At 49.4% G+C, this 25241-nt stretch overlaps 1 protein-coding gene across 1 annotated transcript in view; it reads left to right on the forward strand.

Annotated features, from left to right (window-relative positions):
- Positions 1-25241, forward strand: part of LOC144146393 (high affinity cAMP-specific and IBMX-insensitive 3',5'-cyclic phosphodiesterase 8B-like) — a 59747-nt gene that overhangs the window by 6505 nt on the left and 28001 nt on the right. Inside the window, exons 4-9 of the mRNA XM_077678348.1 lie at positions 8696-8755; positions 10167-10224; positions 16190-16357; positions 20054-20283; positions 20954-21024; positions 22642-22722. Of these exons, the coding sequence (XP_077534474.1) occupies positions 8696-8755; positions 10167-10224; positions 16190-16357; positions 20054-20283; positions 20954-21024; positions 22642-22722 (668 nt within the window). The remainder of the gene's footprint in view (positions 1-8695; positions 8756-10166; positions 10225-16189; positions 16358-20053; positions 20284-20953; positions 21025-22641; positions 22723-25241) is intronic.

A 25241-nucleotide genomic window follows, 5' to 3' on the forward strand; every position in this document is an offset into this window, starting at 1 on the left:
CCGACCCCGGACCAAACACGACACTGTGGTTTCGACCCAAAAAATCACGCCTCCAAAGGGGGCGTTCAAGAAAGAGCGAAAACGCTTTTGAACATGATTCATATGTACCACGTATTGGCCACAAGAACCAACCAATTCTTAACATGTCCCAACCCGTGGTCATATGACCCAACACTCTCACTCATGGAACTCATAGTACATTTCCCACGCGCGTTATTGCAACAAACAAGCGAAGACAAAACATCTGCCATTTCAAGTCACTGACCTCGCAGAGTGTTCAGGCCATTACGTTAAGCCGGTGGCACCTGCACAAAGCGAAAGCCAAACGTTTAGAGCGGTCTTCGCGCGGCTAACATTCTGCAGTGTCCTCGCCTTCCCGCCTCGCCGTTGTCCCCGCGCGCACCGGCACAATAGCCCCGTTTACATTGACCCGACGAGGGCGCGTTGAGTCGAAATAAACAGGTTTTCTGGACTCGCCCTCCCCATGTATAAGCGGACGCGTCGGGTCGGGGAGCCGTCGCGGCGAGTCCGGTCGACCCGGAGACGGGGGGTAGGTTGGCTGAACTCGCCGCGCTCGGAAAGGGCATGTATAACCGGTCGCGCCGAGTTGACGGGCCTCCGCATACCTCCGCCCATTGTGACCTTTCCGGCCCGTCGCGGTCTCCCCTTCCCCTGTCCCCATCGCGCCGAAGTTGCTCTTGCTCTGCCGGCTTGGAGGAGCGGAAACCGGTACCGGAAGACGGGTTTTCGGCTCGCCTCGACGCAAGGCGTCGCTGCGATCACCGCTCACCTCGACTCGTCCGTGGGAGTTCATATAAACTCGGACGCGTCGAGGTAAGCTGAACCCGCCACTCAACTCACCCCGTCCCCGTCGCGTCCATAGCCCCGTGTACATGGACGCGACGGGGGCGGGGTGAGTTGAGTGGCGGGTTCAGCTTACCTCGACGCGTCCGAGTTTATATGAACTCCCACGGACGAGTCGAGGTGAGCGGTGATCGCAGCGACGCCTTGCGTCGAGGCGAGCCGAAAACCCGTCTTCCGGTACCGGTTTCCGCTCCTCCAAGCCGGCAGAGCAAGAGCAACTTCGGCGCGATGGGGACAGGGGAAGGGGAGACCGCGACGGGCCGGAAAGGTCACAATGGGCGGAGGTATGCGGAGGCCCGTCAACTCGGCGCGACCGGTTATACATGCCCTTTCCGAGCGCGGCGAGTTCAGCCAACCTACCCCCCGTCTCCGGGTCGACCGGACTCGCCGCGACGGCTCCCCGACCCGACGCGTCCGCTTATACATGGGGAGGGCGAGTCCAGAAAACCTGTTTATTTCGACTCAACGCGCCCTCGTCGGGTCAATGTAAACGGGGCTCATGTACACGGGGCTAATGACAGAGTCGTAAGCTAATCCCTCCTCCAGACTAAGGGACGCCGCTACTCGTCCCCTGACTGGCGGGAAGAGCTGCTCCAAACCCAGGCGAGCATTACCGAGGCAAATGACCCATAAACGAACAGCACCTACGCCGGCTTCGTCAAATCCTCAAAGACTACGCCGCGCGCCTTTTAGACTCTAGGAGACGGCATCTTTTCGCTTCTCGTCAGCTGTCAACTTTGACGAACGACGGAAACTCCTCCCAACGTCGGCAAGCCATAATGCCGGCGTGCGCGTTGTCCGAGAGGGATCAACACGCCGAAACTGTTTCCACTGATTTGCCCTAATTCGCCGTTCGCAAGAGACCGCCCAATCGAGCTGACCGCATACCAACACAACAGAGGTACTCGGTCTAAGCACCCACGTCTTTTGCGACACAAAAGAAAGGAACACAAAGCATGTACTTGGCGGCCACCAACTTCGCGTCCCTGTGGCTGCATGAAAGGAACGCAGCATGGCAGCTACAAGCGGAGGCAACACCGATACGTGAGCAGACGGCGGCTTTCATTAATAAAATGAGGAGCCCGAACTAAACAGCGACTGTTAGCTTCAAGGACAAATCTTTTGGTAATATGACATCCATCCCACAGAATCTCCTCAAAATGCGGACATTGAATATCTACGGGCGACTGCAGCTGCAAGTGCACATTGTTTGATAATATGACATGACCACTGTAGTACATCGTCGGGTGATGTATGAATGAATGAATTTATGAATTCTTTATTTCTACTTAAGTACCTCTATATATACAGATATTTTCGTATAAAGTGGCGGGGCCAAGGAAACAAATTAGCGCCAATCCACCCTGTGAATGTGGCTGGAAAGCAAAGCTGTAAACGGCACCCACAACGATTACCCATGCTACGTCACTTAAATTCACTCACGTCGCTCTACAAATAGTGAAACCAGAGAGAAGTAAAATGCACTTAACCACACCCGCTATTTCTTCAAAGAGATATTCTTGGTAGGGTTAAATTAATTCATGATGCATGAGCGGTAGTTGGTTGAGTTGTATTGGTGTAGCACACGAGTGGAAACGTTTTTTTTTAGATGCAGAGCATCTGATTCACTCGCCTTGTCCCTCCGGCGTCGTCGTCGTTGTTGTCGTCGGCGTTGTCCACCCCTCTGCCATTCTCCTCGCCGCGCGAGCTGCGCTCTCCGCCGCTCTCCGCCGCTCACCCCCTCTCCTCTCCGATAACGAACACTCTCTCGCGAGGGGCATTGGATTGGATTGGATTGGATTGGATTGGATTGGCTTGGCTTGGCTTGGCTTGGATTCGGTTGGATTGGATTTGGATTGGATTGGATTAAAGTGGATTGTGTTGGATTGCGTTGCGTCATAGCCGCGGCACGTTGCGTCATAGCCGCGGCAGACGCGCTGGGGCCGGCGCATGTGCAGTACTCTCTCTTCCGCGGTTTCCTCTCCTTCGGGCGCGCTGCGCATATAACCGGTGTGCCGTTCTCCGGCGAAGCAACATCCACGCTTGGCTCAAACACCTAGAGTCCACGCCGCTTTACAAGTACGCCAACGTCGTCATAGACTGGGACCAGCTTACGGAGTCCCCTCAACGTTATGAGCGCTATAAAACGCGTTCCCTTCGCCGCTCCGCCTATGCGTCGCATCTACACACGGGTTCCCGCGAGGGGAGGTGGGAGTTTTTTTAATTAAAGCTCAAACCCGGTGTTAGACGATCTCACTTGTCCGTCTCTGCCGTCGCGGACGAAGGCGACGAGATCGGCGGCAGAGACGTAGGAGGAGCAGGAGGGGGAGGAGCAGGAGGAGGAGGAGGAAATACTTCTATTCAGATTTCTTAACTGCCCAGAGTGCGGCCCACGGGAGTGGTTCCTTCTTCACTGTAGCCAATATTCAGTCCGCACCGCCTGTGCTCTGTCCACCAGCTAAAGTTGGGCAGGCAGATAGGGGCTGGACAGCAGCATCTCTCATTGCTCTCGTTCAGTAGTTGACGGAAAAAGAGGATGGTACTCAGGGCTAAAGTCGCACACCCCGATTATGTGACAGAGTGTTCTTACTTCCGAGCAAAATTTACATCCAGCGTCGCAGCGATTCAGGTGCATTTAAGTGAAGACTCGTCGGGTGTGGGAAGGAGCCGGATTGTATGAGCCGTAGGGTAGTTTGTGGTTTTATGGAAAGGTCAGGGTAAGGTGAAGGCAGGGTCTGTCTCAGAAGGCGATAATGCTGGGTTATGTCCCTGAACGAGACAAGCGGGTGACTGTTTTCGTGCAGCTCCATAGCACGGGGTGGAGGGGGGTGTAAAAGTGCATGCTTGGTGGGCGTATTCATTGCCCTCCATGGAAACGTGAGCGGGTGTCCAAATGAGCTGAATGAAACCATTCGGGGAGGTGGTTTTTTAGCACACGCAGTGCAGGTCAGGACACCAAGTCCGACTGGTAATTCCGGTAGGCTTGTTGGGAATCGGTGACTACGTTACGAACCCATCGTTGAGTGAGAGCCAAGGCGATGGCTGCCTCTTCTGCTGCCGTCATGTCTTCGTCCTTGAGTGAGGCACAAGCAAGGAGGTTGGTTCTGGGGGTAGCCACGATGATGGCCTACTGCTGTCCTCGATGTTGGGAGGCGTGTGTGTAGATAACTGCATGATATCCGCCGAGGGTGGTGTTGAGCTCTTGAGCCCGTGCTTGTCGACGACCCTCGTCCTGTGAGGGGTTCGTATTTCTAACCAAAGGGAGCATCTTTAGTTCTTGTCGCCAAAAGTCCAGAAGTACACCAAGCGGAGTGACATTCTGTGCTGTCCAGCTAATCTGGTGAAAGATGCGGCGACCCGCCGCAGTTCTGCTCATTCGGAGCTTCTGGATAGAAAGATGGCCCTCTATCGGCTCTTCCAGCGTGTTGTTTACCCCGTGCTAAGCAGCCTCTCTATGGACGCACTCATGGGAAGACCAGTGGCTTTCTCAACCGCCTTTCTAATCATTATATAAAGCATTTTTATGCCCTCCTTGCCGGGGAGAATACAGGGGGTTGACGTAAGTGCTTCTCGAGAGGACAAAAGCTTGAACTAATCGAAGGGTATCGGATTCCTTTAGGCCTCGCTTCTTGGTGGCAACCCGCCTGATCATGTGTAGGATTTTATTGATGCTGCGTTTGAGGGGCTGCAAGGATACGTCACTCTTGGTGTTGGCCTAAAGATGTAGGCCCAGGATCTTGATGCTGGGGCTGGGAGTGATGGCCTGGCCATCAAGGAGTATTTGAATGTGTTCCTTGAGGTGTATTTTGGCGTGAGGGCGGACGACAATGAGCTGAGATTTTTTAGGTGAACGCTGGAAGCCACAGGCTTTAGCACATTGACGTACTAGAAGCGAGATACCATGGGTTGGTGTGAGCTTCCTGTAATCGCTATCGCGAGGCATTCAGCGAGAATGCAGGGGTTAAACCCGTAGATGTGCTTGGTGAGTGCACCACTTGTCTTCCCCGTCTCCCCGTGGGCTTGTAGCTAAATCCGTAAGACAACGGGCTTTGGCTTTATTGCCCTATTAGATCCAGGTTCGATTCCTGGCGGTGGCAGTAAATTCTTCTGTTTGTTCGCGGGAGTTTTCTGTTGACACGACCGATCACAAAAGAACCCTTGGGGGGTAGAGGTAAAAAGTTTTGCTTTAAAATGCTGTACTAGACAGCTTGACTAGCCCTTGGCCCCGTCACTTCTGTAACGCCAAATAGGGTCTCCCGGCACACCCATGGTTTCGAACCACTGCTCTGTGGTCATAATGATCTCCAAACGCAAGTTCTAAGAAGATGAGTTGGCATTTTTAAATTATTTACCTTCTTTTCATTACCCGAAGCCTATGTGGAGCCACATACTTCGATGATTCGAGGAAGCCATTCCCGTAGGACAGACAGTTGCAGGGCGATGTTTGAAGTTCTCAGCGAAAGCTAATGGTCGGTCCTACGGCTACATGTGGAGGTGTTTCCACAAATAACCACAAAGCGCCTTCAAATGGCCAACACACGTTCGTCGCTCGAAGATATATTCGTGCATTTTGATACTTCCATCTGATATTTGTGGACTATATTTTACACTCCCGCACTTCCGTAAACGCATTGCACAATTTCGAACGCGGGCACCCCCAAACTTTGTGTGGTATATTAAACAAGACAGCCCAGGCAAAATGATCGTAGCTTAGACAAATTAAAGTTTCTAATTTCCCTCTCTGCCTGTCTCTCGTCTATAGCTTCTTTCGGCTCCTTTGTACACACTTTTTGCATTCTTAGTAGCCTCAGCTTGGAATTAAAATTCTTTCTTGTGTCGATAAAGTGCAGCGGATCCGCTGTTTCCCGTTCGTCTAAGAGAAGTTGTGCGCTCGCTATGCTCATAAAGCTTATAATTATTTTATTCCTTCACTTTCCACAATTTACGAAAAAATGACTTCGCATTCTTCCGCTATTTGGAACAGCCTGCCCGATGCAATTAAATTACTCTTACCTTTTTCACTACTTAAAATACACCTTAAATAGTTTATTTTGCAGTGTTCATTCATATGCAGTAGTCACTTTCCGTGTTGTTTATTATTAGTTGTTGCACATTTGCGTGCTGCCGGTTCTATTGGATTAATTGGCGTATTCATGGGAGGTTGTGGCCGTTACTGCACCATGGTGGCCAATCCTGGTCTGGTGAGGGAGTGCATTACCGGCAATGGTCGCCGGGGTCAGGCCGCACCCCAAGCCCCTTTTGTGCAATTCCATCAATACGCGGATTTCTTTTCTTTTTAATCCAGTGGGAATTGTCCGGCAGCGGGATTCGAACCACGGTCCTCCTGCACGCGAGGCGGGTGTTCTACCGCTACGCCATCGCTGAGTCGTTCTCAACTTAAATTGAGAACGACTCAGCGGGCAATGGAGCGGAAAATGATAGGTGTAACATTAAGGCACAAGAAGAGAGCGGAGTGGGTCAGGGAGAAAACTGGTGTTAGACATATCAGTAGAAATTAAGAAGAAGAAATGGACGTGGGCAGGGCATGTAATGCGAAGGCAAGATAACCGCTGGTCATTAAGGGTAACAGAGTGGATCCCTAGAGAAGGCAAGCGTTGCAGGGGGCGGCAGAAAGTTAGATGGGCAGATGATATCAAGAAGTTTGCGGGGATAAATTTGTCACAGTGGGCACAGGACCGAGGTAATTGGAGAATAATGGGAGAGGCCTTTGCCCTGCAGTGGGCGTAGATAGGCTGGTGATGATGATGATGATGATGGTTCTATTGGAAATATATGTTTATGGTTGTGTATTGCTAGTGGGGTACAAAAAAGTTTCTTACTGTCAGTGTCAGGTATATATTACAGTTTAATTTGCTTATTCTCTTTGTTTTCTTTTGCAACTTGTTTTGCAATACTCAGCCGTTAAACTACGTTAGCTTTTGCCTCTCGTAGGAAAAGTTTAGAGATTTCGCGTATATGCGCTGTTTTCTCTACTCGCTCTTCCTAAATATTCCAAACTGTTTATTTGCTTAAACGGTGACTTGACGTATACATATAATATAGTGCATTGTGTTCAGTTTCCATTTTTATTTTGTATTTTTTTTGCTTTTTTCTTTTGTATTTCTTTTCGTTTCCTTCTTTTCTAATCATTGAATCTGTCCTGGTAATGTTATAACATGAGTTCTTGGTTCGTATTCCTCTGTTGTTACTTTAACTCTAGAAGTGTAACTCAGATTTGTGACTGTAATGTGTCTATGGCTGCACTCACAATATTTTTTTCTATCTAATAATATTCCGGGGGTCGCGGTGCACTGTCAACTATGGGACCCTCGTCTGGATATATCTGCTCATGTAACCTTCCTGTTTTCATTAAGTCAATAAGCCTTCTTTTTTTCCTTTCTTTCTCACACATCGCATCGGGGATATTGGAGCTGTTTTAAAGCTTATGCATACGTTTAAATTGTTCAGTGCTGGAAAACCAAATCGGACAACGAGCATTCGCGCTTACATATCTATCATAGGATGGTAAAAATGAATACATTCCATTTTGTGCCCTATTAGTACACTCAGCATGTAGGAACGGATGAAGCAGAAACCATCTAATCACGAAAAGGGATGATCATGGTGACAGCCACATAAAAGTCATTCCAACGGCTGCAAAGTAAAACTGACGATGGCATCGCGAATTTCATAAACTGGGCATGGGCGTTCACAGCAAATGCAGGTAGCAAGCAGCGTGTAGGCGAAAAAGATCGATAAAGGCAAAAAAAAAAAAAAGGGTGTTGGAACTGAAAATATATATAGGCTTGCGAGCAGTAGGCTGATTCGAAAGGTGAAGGGGCTTTCTCTGCTTGGAATGAGAACGGCGGCAAGAAACCAGCGAAGAAAAATAAAAAACAAAAAAACAAAAAACAAAGACAAAATGAGAAAATGGAAAAACCGAAGCAAGAAATAGACAAAAAAACTGTGGGTGATTCCTGTGTCATAGGAATCGTTAAAACACGAATGAGTAAATCGGCAACGTTTTTTTTTTCGGCAGTAAATCGGCAAAATATTTTTTGGTTTCGTCAAATGACGACACTAGGGTTGAAAGGGTTAAAGAAAACGCGTGTCTGCCGTGCTTACTTCCCGCAGGCGACATGAAAGTTTCAGTGCAAACTGCAGTCGACCATTGTTTTCCTTTTCAAGTACCTAGCGGTAACGAAATGCGGGTACCAGTGCCATCGACATTTGCCATCGGCATGCTAGTACGGGGAAGATTTCTTGGCGGTTGGAACCACGCCTGATAGTTACCGTTACAAAGCTTGAAAAATTTATTACGAATACAGACAAGGCCGGAGAAGAGAAGCGACACCACAGAGCGCAAGCGTCCAACTAGTTTTGCGCTTTCCACACTCTTACCGCCAATGCAGAGGTGTTCAGGCCGTGCGAAGAGTTGTCAAAGAAGTTTTACCAGTTAAGCTCAAAGATGGAACACTGACCCAGGGAGACACTTCGGTGCTAATAAAATTTGTCTTGATTATATCTCCAACATGTCCATTTATACGTCTCCCTCGGACATCGCATGACAATGTCGTGCAGCCGTAACCGTGGCAGGCTTTGTCCGCCTTGGCCGATGTGTGAACGACCGGTAAGAGGGGACACAGACTAGGAACTAGCAACCACTGGAAAGGTCATTTGTATGTTCACGGCTGCACTCTTGGGGCAGTTTTTATGAAGTAGGAGTTACAACCGTTGCCCTAGCCATATAAAGCTTAGCCTTAAAGTGCCTTGGGAGAGTTTCTAGTGCCGGTTTTCAAGTGTACCCGTTTTGTGTGCCTTCCCCCCACAGAACCCTGCGAGGATTCCGGGGCAGCCAGTTCTCGTGCTTCGTCGCTGTCGTGAAAAAAGCGTGAGTACAACCACATCATATCCGGTGAGCAGCACCCCACTATACGGCGCGCCTAAAGTAGACCAGGTGCTCCAATCTTCACAATGCGAACGAAGGCAGGATGGACGACGGAATGTCACCTCCCTTCTTTTTTCTGTATTGTGAACATTTCGTTCAATGGAGTACCAACCAGAAACGTAAGCGGCTGAAAAGAGCATTTAAAATTTCGGAGAAAAAAAAAACTTGTTTGTTCAACCAAAATAAAATATAAAAAAAATGAAATTAGCGTCCCTGCGGAATTTTGTGGTAATGCCACTCGCCCTAGACGTAGGAAATTTGTGTTCAACGTCACAGAATACCGAGCTCGCAATAAAATTTCAAAAGGAGAAATTCGGAAGACTTCGAAGCATCCGAATCAGTTCACGTAGCGGCAGGCTTCGCTTTAAATAACCCTCGTATCCCCTCGCCAATCGAGTACAGCATATTCCTCTTTTTCTCTTTGGCATGTGGTCGCAGTTTCGCAATATGCACAGCAAGCTACGCCATACGCTCGTGGGAGATCGCGTCCAAAACCTTGCGTACGTGCAGTGCAACCACAATGTCTAGAAGGCTTCGTCCGCTACACTGCAAGCATTGACGCGCCAAGCGAAAATTAGTGGGATACGGATTGACACAAATGTATTGACCCTTTATTTGAAATGAATGGTTTGGCGGGAAATTGTTCCTAGTTTCTGAAAGCGGGAGCTCTGCTAAGGCTTTTGTGACACAGGTATGTAACAATTGTATCCTTTTTAGTGTTAACCAAGTGAACGTGCACGGTTATTCACAGCTACGCACGCAACCGTGTTTTTCAGAATTTTATTTTATTTTTCTGAAGACACCGGGGAAAAAGCCTGCTGTTTTTCACGACCCTCAAAGTTTGTACGAAATTTTACATTCCCAGTAACAACTGGCCCAAACTTTCCAAACTAGCCCAAACTAGCCCGGTGCCAACTAGCCCAAACTAGCCAAACTTTCACAGCCCATTGCTTCGGTGCGTTAAACTTCCAAATCTGAAACAAATTTCGGGTGAAAGAGACCACCTTTCCGAGATTACTAATTCGCATTCTCGCAAATGATCAGCACTGTGACGTTACGTTACGCCTCGTCAAGTGACTTCACGATCGAGAGTGCTCTGATGTGCATGGCGACGGGAGGCCCGATGGCGCCGTCCTATCCTCGTAAATGCGCGGCTTTTTTTATTGAACCGACTAGTCGTGGGCGGTACAAATGGTTCGGATTACGCAAGCGAAACAAACCTCATTCAGTCAAAAAATATATTTGTTGCAATTCTGATCTCCTTTTATTTCCATGCAAACATACGACACGCCCCAAACAAGGCCAAAAAAACTGCGGTACCCACCTGTTCTTTTCTTCCCATCGCGCATCACAGGTTGGCTGAAAAGGAGGACGGGGCTGTCATTCCGCTGCTCAAGTGCGGCTACAACAGGGTAAGTCCAACGGTCGCTTAATCTTCACCGTTTTCACTCTTAGGAGGCAGAAAAATCGGATAAGTATCTGCTGCCTTCGCTGCAAATGCCGTCAAAAAATGAAAGTTTCTGCCACCTCTGTCAAGTAACTGCTTCTCCGTCTACCGCCCGCCTCCCACGCCATAATCCTCCAGCCTCCCTCCTCCCATGAAGAAAGCAACGGAGACTTACTCAGTTCAAGTTTCCCGTGTCCGTACTGTTCGGGCGCCATCTGTTGGAGTCATTTACTGTTGGGCGTGGGGCGCCGCTACGAGCTCGAGCGTTAGCTTATTTTTTGTTGTTTGGGCAGTGTTTTTCCCGCGTTTTTATTTGTTTTTGCAGAAATCAAGCCGATGTCTATTTGTGTTTAAAACAACAGTGCCAGTAATAGTTCAGTATTTATTTATTACCCGAAATATGCATATACAGTAATACCTCGTTAACTCGAAGTGGTAAAAACCGGAAAATATTTTTAAATAAGCGGATTTTCGAGATAATCAAAGTTGCGCGAATTGCCTGCGAAAAAGGCGACACTACTTAGCAGCTCTTCAACAGCAGCTTCCAGTTTTGCTTTTTATAGAGGTTTGAAAGAGACAAAAAACGTACAAGAAACGTTCACCGGCTGGGACCCGCGCTCTCCATCTGTACCTCTGCGCATGTCTCTACCGTCACATGACGTGCCACAGGGTTGCTTGACGAATTTGATATGCCTATAAGTTCAGACTTCAAGGAACCCTGCAACGCTGTTTTCAACTTTTTTTTTGAAATCTTATATGCTTGCACAACGTAGTCACCCAACACACCCAGTACTTGGATTAGGGGGTCGCAAGTACCTCAGCCAAAAATTTCTGCTTTATGCCCAACAGATCACTTGTAAACTAGCTCAAAATATTTTTCTTTCTTTCCTGGTCTTAACGTTCTTCCGCGGCTCGAATTACGTCACTAAGGCCATGTAGCGGCTGTTGGCCTGTTTTCCTTCAGTTACAGCAATGAAAGCTTTTCGGCAGCAACTTAAAAAAAGCCACAAAAACAAAGTAGAAATGGAAGGCGTATCTGGTGCGGCGAGCAAATCACGCAGTGCCGCTCCGTGCTGGCGATAACTACAGCTATCGCAGTGGTTCCAGACGCGAAGGACAGAGTGAAAGCGCTTATCCAAAGTGTTGTAGGGTCCCTTTCACGTTCGGGGAAAACATCGGCTTTGTGGTAGGCGTGGCTAAACGAGAGAAAAATCGAGGGACTCAGGCGCGGCAGCATCGTGCGAATCTTGTGAAACGGTCTGCGGGGGCGAAATTTTCGTTCCACTCTCATTCAATATTTCGAGATATCCGCAGTTTGGCCCAAAAATACTTTGAAATAGGGGGCAGCAAATACATGGGGCGTATAGGAAATGGTTCGGTGCCGCGGAAAATCTCAACTTTGCCGATTTTTCGAGATAGGCGAGTTTGATAACGAGGTATTGCTGCAGTTTTATTTCTGCTCAGCAGTGTTCGTAAGTATAAACCATAAAACGTGATTTATTAGTTTAGAAATGTCCCAGAGGGAATTATATACTTCTACTCGAGAATTCTTTGAACTTTTGGCTGGTCTGCTGAATTTACGAACGAACGAACGGATGGACGGATGGACGATTGGGCTGACGGACAGACAGACAGACAGACAGAAGGACGGACGAACGAACAGACAGACAGACAGACAGACAGACAGACAGACACACAGACACACAGACACACACACACACACATTCCGCACGGGGCACCTTGAGTAATAATGTTGGTGACGGTAAGTGGCGACACCCGTACCCCCTATCCCCCATATTTAAGCTGTTACCGTAGCGAGAAGTTTAAAGGTGAAGGGTTAGAAGCAGCAAACGCTGGCCTTCGGAGTCTTGGTCAGGCTCCGGTGGACGGGCTCCCTGACTGTTTATCACACAGGGGGCTCCGGGACCTTTCTGAGCATGAGGGTAACCTCAGCGGACTTAATATTCCCTACCCTGGTTCATACTATGCCGTATGGTATCACTCAAATCTTCCCTTCAAAAATCATACGGACCCGAAAAAAGCCTGTAGCGAAGGTATATTCAAACCACTATTTAACTTTGTTTTCTCAAACTTGGACAACGTTTTCTGGTTTTTAGTTATTCAATGAGCTGATAAAGACACACCTATCACTAGTAAAACGGTATTCGTAATATCAAAACTCATTGAAAGTGCAGCAGGCAAGAACTACGACGCGACAAGGTTATCTGGGACTATACCGACTGAGGTTAAAAACAAAGAACAGTCTGCAAACATTCTGAAACTAACAAGCCAAGGTGACCTCCCAATCGCCATCATCACACCTCCTCGAACCACGAACCATGAAGGGTGTCATATCAGAGACCGAACTTTTGAATGAAACTGAATCTGATCTCCTTGAAGGTCTCCGTGAGCAACGATTAACTGCCGTAAAGCGTGCGTACTAACAAAAATTAAAACTAAGCATTTCATTCTGACATTTCGCCGCAGCATTTTCCCCAGGCGGTAAAGGCAGGTATCAAACACTGCCGCACGAAGCCCCACATATCGAACCCGCGCCGTTCTTTTAAGTTTCAACTATATGGGCATGGTTCTAAGTCTTGTTGGGGAAAACTGACTCACGCAAAATTTTAGGACCATGATCATCCGACAAAAAATGGCAGCATCTCCACTCCGTGGATGATGGCGAGGGCCCGGAGTTCGGGGAGTCGAAATGACATCCAAGTTGCGCCACGAATGACATCCGATTTGCGCCCCGACCGTCATTCGGTTTGAGCCATGAGTTGCACCTTGATTATTCCCTTTATTAAACTGCAACTCACGGCTCAAATCTAATTTCGCTTGATTTTCGCTTGATGGTGATGTGCGCACGGATGGACACGGACGGACATTGGGAGGTCCTAAGGTACTCCGCACCACCGCTACAGACGAGGGAGTAAGACGTTTGACTCTCGGGTACTAACTCGCGGTCGTAGCCTATTGGGTAAGACGACTGACACTAACTCTGTCTGGTCTATTCGACGCAGGCTCGAATCCTGCCAGTGCCGGTGCGACTTTTTGCGATTGTAAAGGATTTGCGCACGGACGCGGACGGACATTGTGCGGTCCTAAGTTACTCCGCACCTAAAAACTGTCAGACCACATATGTGAGGTGCTGCAGTTGGGATGTACCATGTCCATCCTATTCTTTGTCATGCAAGAAATTCAAAGATGAAATAGAAATCATCAACATGAACGTTTCTCGATATATATCGTTCCCATAAGCGTGAAAACGATATGTAATACTTCCGTCTAGAAGATATGCCGACGCAGCTCGCGGGCGGAAGGAGCGGCGCCTTGCTTCAACGGCGACGCAGTACTGCAAAACTGACTGTCTCTCAAATTCGCCCCCCTCCGGGCTCCCTGCGGCAACCCCACTATCGCCACACAAGCTGCGCAATATGCTGTGGCGATATGCAGCACCGCTGGTAGTGGAACCGCTCTGTCTGGTCGTGCTCCTTCAGTACCCAGTACTTTTGAAAGTGTGGAGGGCGTGGACACGGAGGGTCCTGCTTCCGCGGCCAGAATTGCCACACCGCGCCCTACGCCTGTTAGGCACGCGGTCGGGACCCAAAACGCTCCTCGTGGACCCAATTCTCGAACCCCTGGGAGGTCAGAAGAGGACATGGATTTTATTATAACACCAAACAAGCGACGGGGCCCTGCTGGCTGTAGAAAAATTGTGGTTGATCTATCCTTCATAGGAATCGGTAAAACACGAAAGTGAAAGTGCCTTCACAGGAGCAGTTGAATCTTAAAGGAACCCCCCTCATGTGCGAAGGGTTTTCGAGCCAGACCTCGCCAGACGAAGTGACGCCGACACGCAAGAAAAAAAATAACCTGTTTATTCCGAAAAAACAAAACCAAAACTGACATGCACCGAAACAGCACCTTGAAACACAACGGTCATGGGAACACCGCCTGCGCGGAGGGTTGATCAATTCACGCGCGTCCCGCGTACACGAAGGCACTGGCATCGAGACGCCAACTGTCGGCGCTCATTGGTGTCATTGTGCGCTACTTCGCTTCGCCTCTCCTACACGGCAGCACCATCTGAATGAATAGAGCGCCACGTACCTCTTGTTGCGGCGAGAGGGCTCGAGAGGCATGGGCTGGAATCCGGGAGCCGCAGTGTCAATGGCACTTTTTCTGGCGACGTCACTTCCGTGACGGAAATGACGTGACTGAAATCTTGGTTAACCCGGGCATAAAACACTTTCGTGTTAAATAGACTACCCCGAATTACTGGTACCAAACCTGACCCATTTGCATAACATACGACACCCCACTCATACGCAAGCACACGATAAAATTCTCTATCTCTAATGACCGTAGGTATAATAGTTCAATGAAATTGCAGGGGCCTCATGAAGACTCTTGATGATCTATGTAAAACACTACACAAAAGCTAATCAAGAATTGTTTGCCTCCACGAGACATATCTAAATTCCAAACACATTTTATTAAACAATACACTGTTTTCGGGAAGGAAAGAGGTAGTTCAGTCCACTCTCCAAGTGGAGTAGCCATCGTTAAACAAAAACCTATTCGTGCCAGACCCTTCAGCTGCTTACTGAACTGGCAGCGGTTGCTCTACGAGTAATAATTTTTAATAGAACGATCACGGTATCGTCCGTGTACATTCCACCAGACAACTACTTATTTAGTTCAGAATTTGAATCCCTAATACAGGAGATTCCTTTACCATTCACTTTGATAGGTGACCTAAATATTCATAACAGGCTCTCGGGCTCTGAAAGAACATATGTTCGTGGTTTGTGTAATTGAAAATTTTCTTGTGTCGTCTGGGACTTGTTCATTTAATCAAAAACAGCCAACATAGCATTGTCATATCCCATATTCCAACATAGACTTCGTAATTGGTTCTGGTATTGTTTTATCGTTGAGTGATTGAGCAGTTGACCCAATCCTTACGGAAGCGACCCTCTCCTAATATTCTTAAAACGCATATACACGGCACCAACACTTCCATTTCAACAAAAGATTCAATAAAAATTTCACTAAAAAGCTCACGTACGGTATCACGCCAACGTCCCCTCGCCCACAGCTGCAGAGACTCAAGCCATCACAGAAGCCATTATACTTCCCCAGCATCGGACCGGCCACATTGCAGTCCGCACGGACAGCCAAGGAGCACTTCAAAGCTTCGCACGAATGACAGTCTAGCCACTTTCCACACCAGCTTGATAAGATACATGCAAGCTCATCCCTCCCTGCAAGTTGTTCTCGAATGGATCCCTGGCCACCAAGGCATAGAGAGTAATAAACGAGCCCACGCTCTGGCCCCGGATTCTCATTTCCCTGGCAGCTCTCAGTCATGCCCTGAAGAATACAATCCAATAGTGGATGGAGCAATGCATCACAAAAGGCGCCACGAACATGTCAGCAACCTCCTGGCACCAAGAATGCTACTGCTCTCCGCATCTAAATTTATGTCAGAAAGGCACGCTACATACATTAGACAGGCGCAGACATTGCCCCTCCTCTTGTGACCCCTTTCTCCACTACGTATACAGAAGGCTCCAGGCCGTCCGCAGTGTCAGGTATGCAGTGGCTATCCGGACAATAAACACACATATTGGTGCTGTGCACGGGCCACCTCGTCTCCCACATTTTTTTTCCACCAACCCTTTCCCACCCTGGAATTCCGTACTACTGATGTGGCTGGGCCTCTCCCCGCGAAAATCTACGGCCGCCCTGTGGTCCCTCTTGGCTGCCCACATTGAAACTCCTTGTGCACTTCGACCAAGCCCATCACCGTCGGAGGATCGTGGGACACCCACTTCCTCCGAACGCTTTCGTGGTGTATATGAAAGATGACGAAGAGTTCTGCGGCAACGTAGATTACGACCCTCAATCCCCTTTTCTCGCAGTGGTTCACGGAGACGTTCTCGCGTGGCGCGTGCCTGAACGAGATGATCGAGCTTGAGCACAATGACCTGATCACCCTGTGGAAGCTCAGGGCCTCCGAAGCGCTCTTCTCTGCCCTGCACTTTGCACGTGACGGCGTCATCATCACCGGCACCCAGCATGACATACAGGTGGGCGCTTTCTCTGGCTACATTACCCAGCTGTAGGAATGTACGTCGAAAGGCAATACGTTAACTGAACCAACGTGCGGTAGCGCTGTATGTGTGAAGCCTCTTCCTTTGTGTCTCTTTTTGAGCACTGTTTTTGTTTTTCAGGTGGCAATTCGCTACTGGGTAACTCGTAGTAGTACGACAATTCGTCGCATGACGCAGTGCGTCGAATCGCCATCTCGACGAATGTGTTAAGGAGGAGGAGGAGGAATAACTTCATTTTACGCTGGTTAGGAAAGGGTGCAGTTTGCTTGAGGAGGGGAGGTGCTCCTATTCCAGGGCCCCTGTAGCTCTGGCTGCACTCGTGGCCCGTCGTACCAGCTGTCGCTTATCTTCCGGGTCCGAGCTGAGGAACGCAGCTTTCCACTGCTCCAGGGTTGGGTTGGGTATTCGGGGAATGTTTGGAATGTCGGGGCAGGCCCACGTAATGTGGTAAAGGGAGGCATACTGTGTTGTGCAAGAAGGGCATTTGTTCGATGGGTGAATTGTATACATGGCATGGAGCCTTCCTAGGTGCGGGAAGGTGTTTGTTTGTAGTTGACGCCAGAATGTCGCTTCTTCTCTCGTTAAGGATTTGTGCGGGGGAGGAAAGGCTGGTCGGGTGAGTCGCTGGTGCTGTAGAATTGTGTTTTATTGCAGCATTATGGGCTCCGGGTATTTATCCTCCAGTGGCGCCCGGGAGGCATGGGCTCGAGCGACACCGTTAGCTCGCTGATTGCCACAAAGAGAGTCGTGTCCGGGAGTCCATACTAGTGTAACACTTGGGAGGTGTTCTGGCGCCTTGCTGACGAGAATGCGGTGCGCTATAGAAGAGACCCTGCCCCTTGCATAGCTCCGGCAGGCGGCCTGGGAGTCGGTGATGACGCGTACGTGCTTTTGGTCTGACGCCCTGGATACTATGGCCATGGCTATAGCTGCCTCTTCTGCCTCTATTGGGCTGCCTGTGTTGACGGAGGCCGAAGCTATCTCCTGCAGGTCTGGGTCGATGACGGAAATTGCCATCGAGGGCCGATGCGGATACTTGGCTGCATCCGTGAACCTCGAGTCTGGGTGACTGCCGAATCTGGACTGAATATATTTGGCTCTCGCCGATCTTCTCCCTATATGATGCTCGGGGTGCATGTTCCGAGGTATTGGTGCCACGTTGAGTTTTTCTCTTAGCTCGAGGCGTAAAGTCTCCGTCTTCGCGGTGTGCCCTCCAGCGTTGGTTGAATATCCCAGACGACGGAGTACATGTCTGCCGGTAGGAGTGAGCGTGAGACGTTCCCGCTGGCTTATAAGGTGTGCTTCGACATGCTCCTCCACTGTGTTGTACACGCCTAAGGAGAGGAGCTTGCCAGTTGTTGTGGTGGGTGGTAGACCGAGGGCTTGTTTGTAAGCCTTGCGGAGGACGGTATCAAGCTTGTCCTTTTCGTAATTCTTGAGCTGGAGATACGGAGCTGCGTATATGATCCGGCTGATAATTACGGCTTCAATAAGTCTCATCACGTCTGATTCCTTGAGCCCGTGATGTCTGTTGGTAATTCGGCCAATCATTCGTTAAGAAAACTCAGAACTGGGCCAATGGGAATTGGTTCATTCTACCACGGCGCGAAAAAGTAGACTGAGGCAAATAAACACACGGCGGAGAGCGAAAACTAATTACATGCCTTTATTAAGGAAGAAGCAATCGATAAGAATACCAATTCTTCACGTCTGCGCACAAAAAAGGGAAAAATTGGGCAAGCGACATTCAACATGCTTCGATGCAAGTACATCAAGACGCATCTTTAATTCTCTTTTCCAAAATTAAAGAGAGCTATTTCTCTGTTATCTAAAATATTATCACGATCATTGCGTGAGATGGTCACGACCGCGCGTGCGGTACGGCTTTCAGTATGAGGGCTGTCTTTCAAGGTCGCAGAGAGATAGATTGCTGCGCGAACAAAGAGGAGTGTCCGTGAAAAAAACGGCCGTGAGCGTCGAGCGGGCAAGGTACTGCGACTGCTCTACGCTTCAATGAACAGCGCAGAAGCTGCACAGGATGCACAGAGGACGAGAGTATGGAGAGGGGTTTAGCGTAAAGCCACGTTCAGGCTTACGCGGAATTGTTCCTCGTGTTTGTTCAGGGTACGCACTCTGTCGACATCGCCTCTCTGTTGTTTTAGAGGATGGGTGGGCCAAGTACTTCGACCGATGTCAAAGCTTGGTTTCGTGCTCATCGAGCTAATCAACAGAGTAAACGACGCAAGGATCAAAAAGCGTCCATTTACCCGAAGTGGTAAATGGGCGGAAGTGGCAAGTGTTAAGTGGTATGTGGCAAGTGGCAAGTCAGAACAACATCAAGTGGCGCCGAAACGGGAGCATTAAAAAATGAATGAAGAAGCAAAAAAAGTGAATAGAAAAAAAAAACATAAATCACAACCAAAAGTAAAGAAAAAAATCTCCCACCTCCCCTCGCGGGAACCCCTGTGTAGATGCGATGCATAGGGGTTCACGTTGCAGCGTTGGACAGCGGAGGAACGGCGCTGGAACGATGGAGCGGAGCGGCGCAGGCACCGCGTTTTACAGCGCGCATAACGATGAGGGGACGCGCCGGCGCCAGTGTGTCTGCCGCGGCTATGACGCAACACAATCCAACACAATCCACTTTAATCTAATCCAATCCAAATCCAATCCAAGCCAAGCCAAGCCAATCCAAGCCAATCAATTCGAATCCAATCCAATTCCCCTCGCGAGAGAGTGTTCGCTATCGGAGAGGAGAGGGGGTGAGCGGCGGAGAGCGCAGCTGGCGCGGCGAGGAGAATGGGGGAGGGGCGGACGCCTACGACGCCGGATTCAGGGACAAGGCGAGTGAATGAGGTGCAGTCGCATCTAAAAACAAGATAGACACGGATAACCAAGCGGCGCTACCCTACTACCACTACCACTACCGCTACCGCTCATAGTCATCGTAGTGAAGCGACCTTCCATTTTTTATACCAAGCCTGCATTGAGGGGTTCTACATAACGACTTTGTCATAATCCGGTGATCCAAGAAATAAAGAACACCCAAATCACAGTCCGCACAGAGCATAGCTGGCAATAGCCCACACTTCGCAGCTAAGTTACGCGAAACAAGCGCGCCTCGTAGCAGCTCAGCTTTTCTTTTCCAAGAGAAGTGCTTTTCCGCACGCTTCACCCGGTAGGCAGGCGACATTAGGACCGCAGTGTTTCCAGCAAATGCGGTAGCGCCGACCCCGTGAGAGACAACAAGTAATAGCACGCCCTGTCCTCCCGGGTTATTAGAGCGATAGCTCTACTACGCCATGTCTCTCAAGGTCAATCAGTGTGTCGCAATGACCTTGAGCCACCGGAGAGCAAGTGTGACAGGTATGACGCCACGCCACGCAATGTGCTGCTGAGAGGCGTCGCAGCTGCGCTCGCTCGGAGCCTCGCCGCTTCTGTACCACGTGACCAGGCGAGAATTTAACGACTGCTTCGACGGTGCTTGGCCGCTCCGATTGGCCACGAAGGCGCGTCGTAGCGGAAGCTCAAGTGCGGCAGGTGTGACCTACCTTTCATGAAACACTGTGGGCAGATATAGCCAAACAGACCTTTCGCTCGTGATAGCTATCGGTTTCCGGGTGTTAACGCTGCCCCGCTGTTCCGTCTCCCTCGATCCCATCCCGCGTGCAGTTCATGAACCGGGCGGCGGAGAAGCAGGTGGGCCACTCGGTGGAGGACATGCTTGGTGCGGACGCCCAGGAGCTCCATCGCACGGACTCGCTCAAGACGGACGTGGCCGCCAGTATCCAGGCGCAGCTCAAGAAGGGCAAGGATTGGGAGGGCACGCTCTTCCACAGGAGGAGCACCGGAGAGTGCATCCCCATGTGGAACAGGATCGCCCCTGTGGAAATTCACACCGGGTACGCAACGTTAGCCCTTTTCGGGAAAGGCTTCTCGAAAGGGAAAATCTGGCGTCCACCGTAAATGCAGCATTGCGGCTATACAAGGGAAAACTATAGAGCTTTTTCTGAAACTTCGAGGCTGCAAGAAATATAGTCCTGGCAGTTAAATAAAAAAAAGTGCTGTTGTTGAACAGGTTTAAGCCACGTTTGTCGAGCCATAGCTGGGTTCTAACGCAGTGAACGCACACGCAGTTGCAACGTAAGACAAAACGCAGACGCTGCTCGATGCAGGAGCGACGGCGCAGTAAAAACCTTGTATCAATCTCGGGTGGCAGCCTCACTCTTTCCTCATATCCCCTCACTCTTTGGAAGGAATAGCGATTAGACGTTTTCACTCCACAACCGCCCGAGGTGCGGCCTTGACCCTGGCAGGGCTTGAAGGTCAGATGGACGGAACGAGGCGTTTTCCGTCTTTTTACCTGGAGCGATGAGATTTCGCTCTAAATTTTCTCCTGGTCCAGGATCCTGGACCAGATAATAGATTATTCAACTGTGAAGTTTTTGAAAAAATTGAATAGCTTTCGCTTCCCGCCGTACAGCTAAATTCCAGGTAAATGGGCTACGCTCCCCTAGCGCCCATTTGTTGACGGGCTCTCCCGAGTGACCATCTGTCCGTCTGCCTCTGCAGGGTTCCTGAACACGTGGTGTACATCAAAGAGTCTCCTTTCTTCATGGAGAAACCCTTCTCGCCTGAATCAGGTGAGCTGCTTGCTGTGCTTTGTCGCCTTGCTTGTGTGTTTGACGGCTTCTCCTGGTAAAGTTTTGAATCTGTGACGAGAAATGGAATCGGCACTGGTGGCGAACTGCACCACTGGCTAGCAGCTTCCCGAAGAAAGAAATTAGAGCAGCTACGAAGTTGCTACGGTTTGTTCCTAATGATTGCTTTATACAACACTGACCAAGGCCTTAAACCATTACTGACAATCACTTCAGAAACTTGACTCGCCGCTGTAGCTCAGCTCGTTAAGGCGTTGTGCTGGCCTGCTGAGTCCAAAGACGGAGTATCGTTGCTGGAGGCAATAACCACTTTTCAGATGAAGCCGAAAATCGAGAGCGCCCGTTTGTCGAGATTTCGGCGCGCGTTAAAGATTCCCAGGTAGTCTAAATTAATCTGAAACCCTCCACTACAGCACGCCTCATACCCCAGGCCGAGCTGCGGCGCATTAAACTCCGTACAGATACAGGCTTGTACAGAGTGTCTACGTCATCATGTAAAAAAAAACAAAAGGCCTTAACGTAGTTTGACTGAACCTTATTATGCCCGTGGAGTTTAAAGTGTCAAAGTGTATCACGCTCAACAAGCAAAAAAATTTTTTTGACTCTGCGATTTCTGTATAGTTTCCCTTTAAGGGTAAAAAAAAGCACTTTTTTCTGATATACCAGTAACCACGTCTACGAGAAAGTTCCCGCGTTTACTTGCGTTCATTCAAGAACGAATGAAGAAACGTGCCGGGCGTTACATAATTTAAAGCCTCTCTACCACGTGCGCGGGCGGCGGTGGACTGTAGCAGTATGAAGCGGCTTTGGACGGAGGGTCTTCGATTCCATAAAAATACGGCTGCACAATAAGGGCGTATTGAAAATTTGGCGTATTGAATGGCGTATTTATTTAAAACTCTTGCGTATTTGTGTTTCGCTTCAAATATACTCAATGTTTAATTTTTGCTGAACAATGTTGACGAGTACTAAGCATGCTACCAAAATTGGAGCAGGAGGAATAAACCTTATTTGGAGTTCGCAATTAAGGGGTGAGTGGTGACCACTGGGCGCATCCAAGTGGTAACTTTTTCAGCACCTTCCACTGGGGATTTTTGGATGAGGGGAAGGGGGGAGGGGGTATGCCTATATAAAGGTCTGATTCAAAATCTTTGAAAAAGAATTATTTTATCTTTTCTCCGGATGGCTGAATACACAGACGGACGGATGGACGGACGGATGTCGGGCGGGCATGCTGGCGGGCAGGCGGGTAGACAGACGGGCAGCCAAGCGGGCAGATCAGACGAGCAGGCAGGAGAGCCGCAGACAAGCAGGCCATAATTTTTGGGTTGAATTATAGCCCAAGAAATACTTCATCTTCAATATACGGAGGGCTTCTCATAATAAGCTTCGTGTATGAGGCTTCACAAAACCAAACTTTAAAAAAATTTGCGAAACTATATAAGTAGACCACTAATGCTTTCGCTCTAAAAAAACCAGCCGCCTTGCCAGAGTATGCCCTGTTCGAGTACGCGAAAAGAGGAACAGGCTCGCCCTTTAACCTGCCAGCAACATCCCTCTTTCTAAAGTGACGTTCCTTTTTTACCTTCCCCTTGCCAGATTTGCTCTCCTTTGCGAACAATCCGAGCATGCGAAGCTCACGGAAGGCGTCGTCTGATGTCCGCTTCTTGTGCAGCGAGGGTGAGTAGGTGGCTCTGTCTATGCCATTCGCCTCGCACGCGCTACCTTCTCCCGCAAACGATTTCCTCACCGCTTAAGTTGACTTTGCAGATCAGTGCTATCGGAAGTTGGCCACTTAAAGCTGGTTTTTAATGCTCTTTCCATTTTTTAAACACCGTGCAGCAGTGATAATAGAGAGAGCGGGGCGCGGCGGAATCACTAAACGCAAGACGAAAAAATGGCAGCATCTGCACTCCGTGAATGATGGCGAGGGTGCGGAGTACGGGGACCCGAAATGACATCCAAGTTGCACCCCGAGTGACATCCGATTTGCGCCCCTACCGTCATTAATTTGAGTCGTGGGTTGCACCCTGATTATTCCCTAAATTAAACTGCAACTCACGGCGCAAATCGAATTTAGCTTGATTTCCGTTTGATGGTGGTGTGCGCACGGATGGATGCGTACCGACATTGGGAGGTCCTATGGTACTCCGCGCACCGTTACAGGGGAGGGAGTAAGCCATTTGACTCTCTGGTACTAACTCATGGTCGTAGCCCAATGGGTAAAACTACTGACACGAACTCTGTCTGGCCTACCAGACACAGGCTCGAATCCTGCCGGTGCCTGTGTGATTTTTTGCGATTGTAAATGCTATGCGCCCGGACGCGGACGGACATTTTGTGGTCCTAAGGCACTCCGCACCGAAAATGATGATGATAAATTCATTTACTAGGAAGAGAGGTAGACGCCCACTCAATCACGCTCGCCAGGCCAGTGGCAATGTCAAACTGGGCTGAGGTCACCAGGTGTTGAGGTTGTTCAAGGATGTCCCTATGCAATGCTTCTATATCTGAATTTTGAAAAACACTGTGGTTCAGTCTATGAATATCAAAAGCGGAGCAGTGCAGAACAAGATGTTCCATGTTTTCTTCACACGCAGTGTTCCAAAAGGTACATGTGCAGGGGGCAGCGGTGTCAATGCCCTTCTTCCGGTTATGGATCATATGAGGTGTAGTGGCCGTGTTGGCAAGTACTTTGTTGATAAATATTTATTGCGATCGGCTGACGGGTAAATCCTTAAAGATTTATGGAAGGGTGATGCTTTTTAATCTCTCGCGGTGAAGAAACCGGAGGTAGCGTCGTACTCGCGCCATTTCGAAGTGGCCGTCTGGCGGCGAGTCCGCATAAGAGTGGTCGTGGAGGTCGGGAGATTCGAGCAGGAGAGACTGAAGATCAACAGGTGTAACTCCAGATTGTGAGGTGGCAAGACCATTTGCCATCTCGTTACCACCCCCGCGACCCCCGACGTCTCCCGACATCCAGGTGACCCTAGCGTCAACGTCCTTCTTCTGCTTATGGTGGAGTACCAATACTGGTGCCCGCAACAGCATTTATGCGGACGACGTCACCATTTGGACAGAGGGTGGGGACTACAGTGGGAATATTGAAGACATGGCCACCAGCTCCAGGCTTCGCTAATCGCACTTGAGAAAACTCTTCCAAAACTAGGACTCACCTTAGCGCCGGAGAAAACGGAACTCCTTTGTGTCAATGGAAGGCGGAGTGCCCTCTTGGCAGTGGAGGTAATCAGTTTACACTGGGGCAACATGAAATCAAGACTAAACATGGACATGTCAGAATTCTCGGTATTCCTATACATGGCTGCAACACAAGCCACCTTTGTATCATGGAACTCAAAAAACAATGGCCCCCGAGTCCTACACGCAATCAAACGCGTTTCCAACAAGTTCGCCGGAACACAACAGGCAGCCTGCACTATCCTTTTGAGATCTATTGCAATTGGTAAAATCACCTACGGGGATACAGTCGTAACACTGTCAAAAACAGCTGAAAAGACATTGCAAGTTCTCCACCAACACATCCTTCGGACTATCGCGGGCCTTCGCAAATACACCGATCTACAGAAATTTCGGGACCTTGCACCCCTACCACCAATCGAGGACATGCTCAGAAACGCTCAATCATCATTGGAAAACCGACTGCACCACACAATACAGGGCCAAGACACCTTGCCTTCGGATACTCGACGAGTCTGTACAGATGCCCGGGTCACTCCAGGTGAAACTACCACCTTGAGTTTCCCTACCCTGCACCTCTCCAAGACTTGCACGCCCCCCGCAAATGGCGCTACTTGAACCGGGGAGCACCTCTCTCATAGGCACAATCAACACAACGTCAATGCAGTATTTACTGACGCCGCTCTCGATGGATTTCGTCTGGCCCTTGCCTCGTACAAAACCCTCGACCAGAGAAGCCAGGCGTTACGTCTGCACACTGGACCACGCAACACCTGCACAAGCAGCGCTTTTGGCTATCTGGATAACTCTAAGTTACAACACCGGGCCTTCCGTCATATATACAGACTCGTCTGAGGCACTACGTAACATTGAGGACCCAAAAACAGAATACACCGCTGCTAGACGAAAAATGGAGCCCGCAAACTGTTTGCCGTGACCAAAGTAGCTCTCTCAATACGATTTGCTTCCATAGTGAGTGTGAGTGTGATGTACACTACTGT

This window comes from Haemaphysalis longicornis, unplaced genomic scaffold (assembly GCF_048455015.1).
Source record: "Haemaphysalis longicornis isolate Haplotype H1 unplaced genomic scaffold, Haemaphysalis longicornis Haplotype H1 scaffold_7, whole genome shotgun sequence".
Classification (NCBI taxonomy): Eukaryota; Metazoa; Arthropoda; class Arachnida; order Ixodida; family Ixodidae; genus Haemaphysalis; species Haemaphysalis longicornis.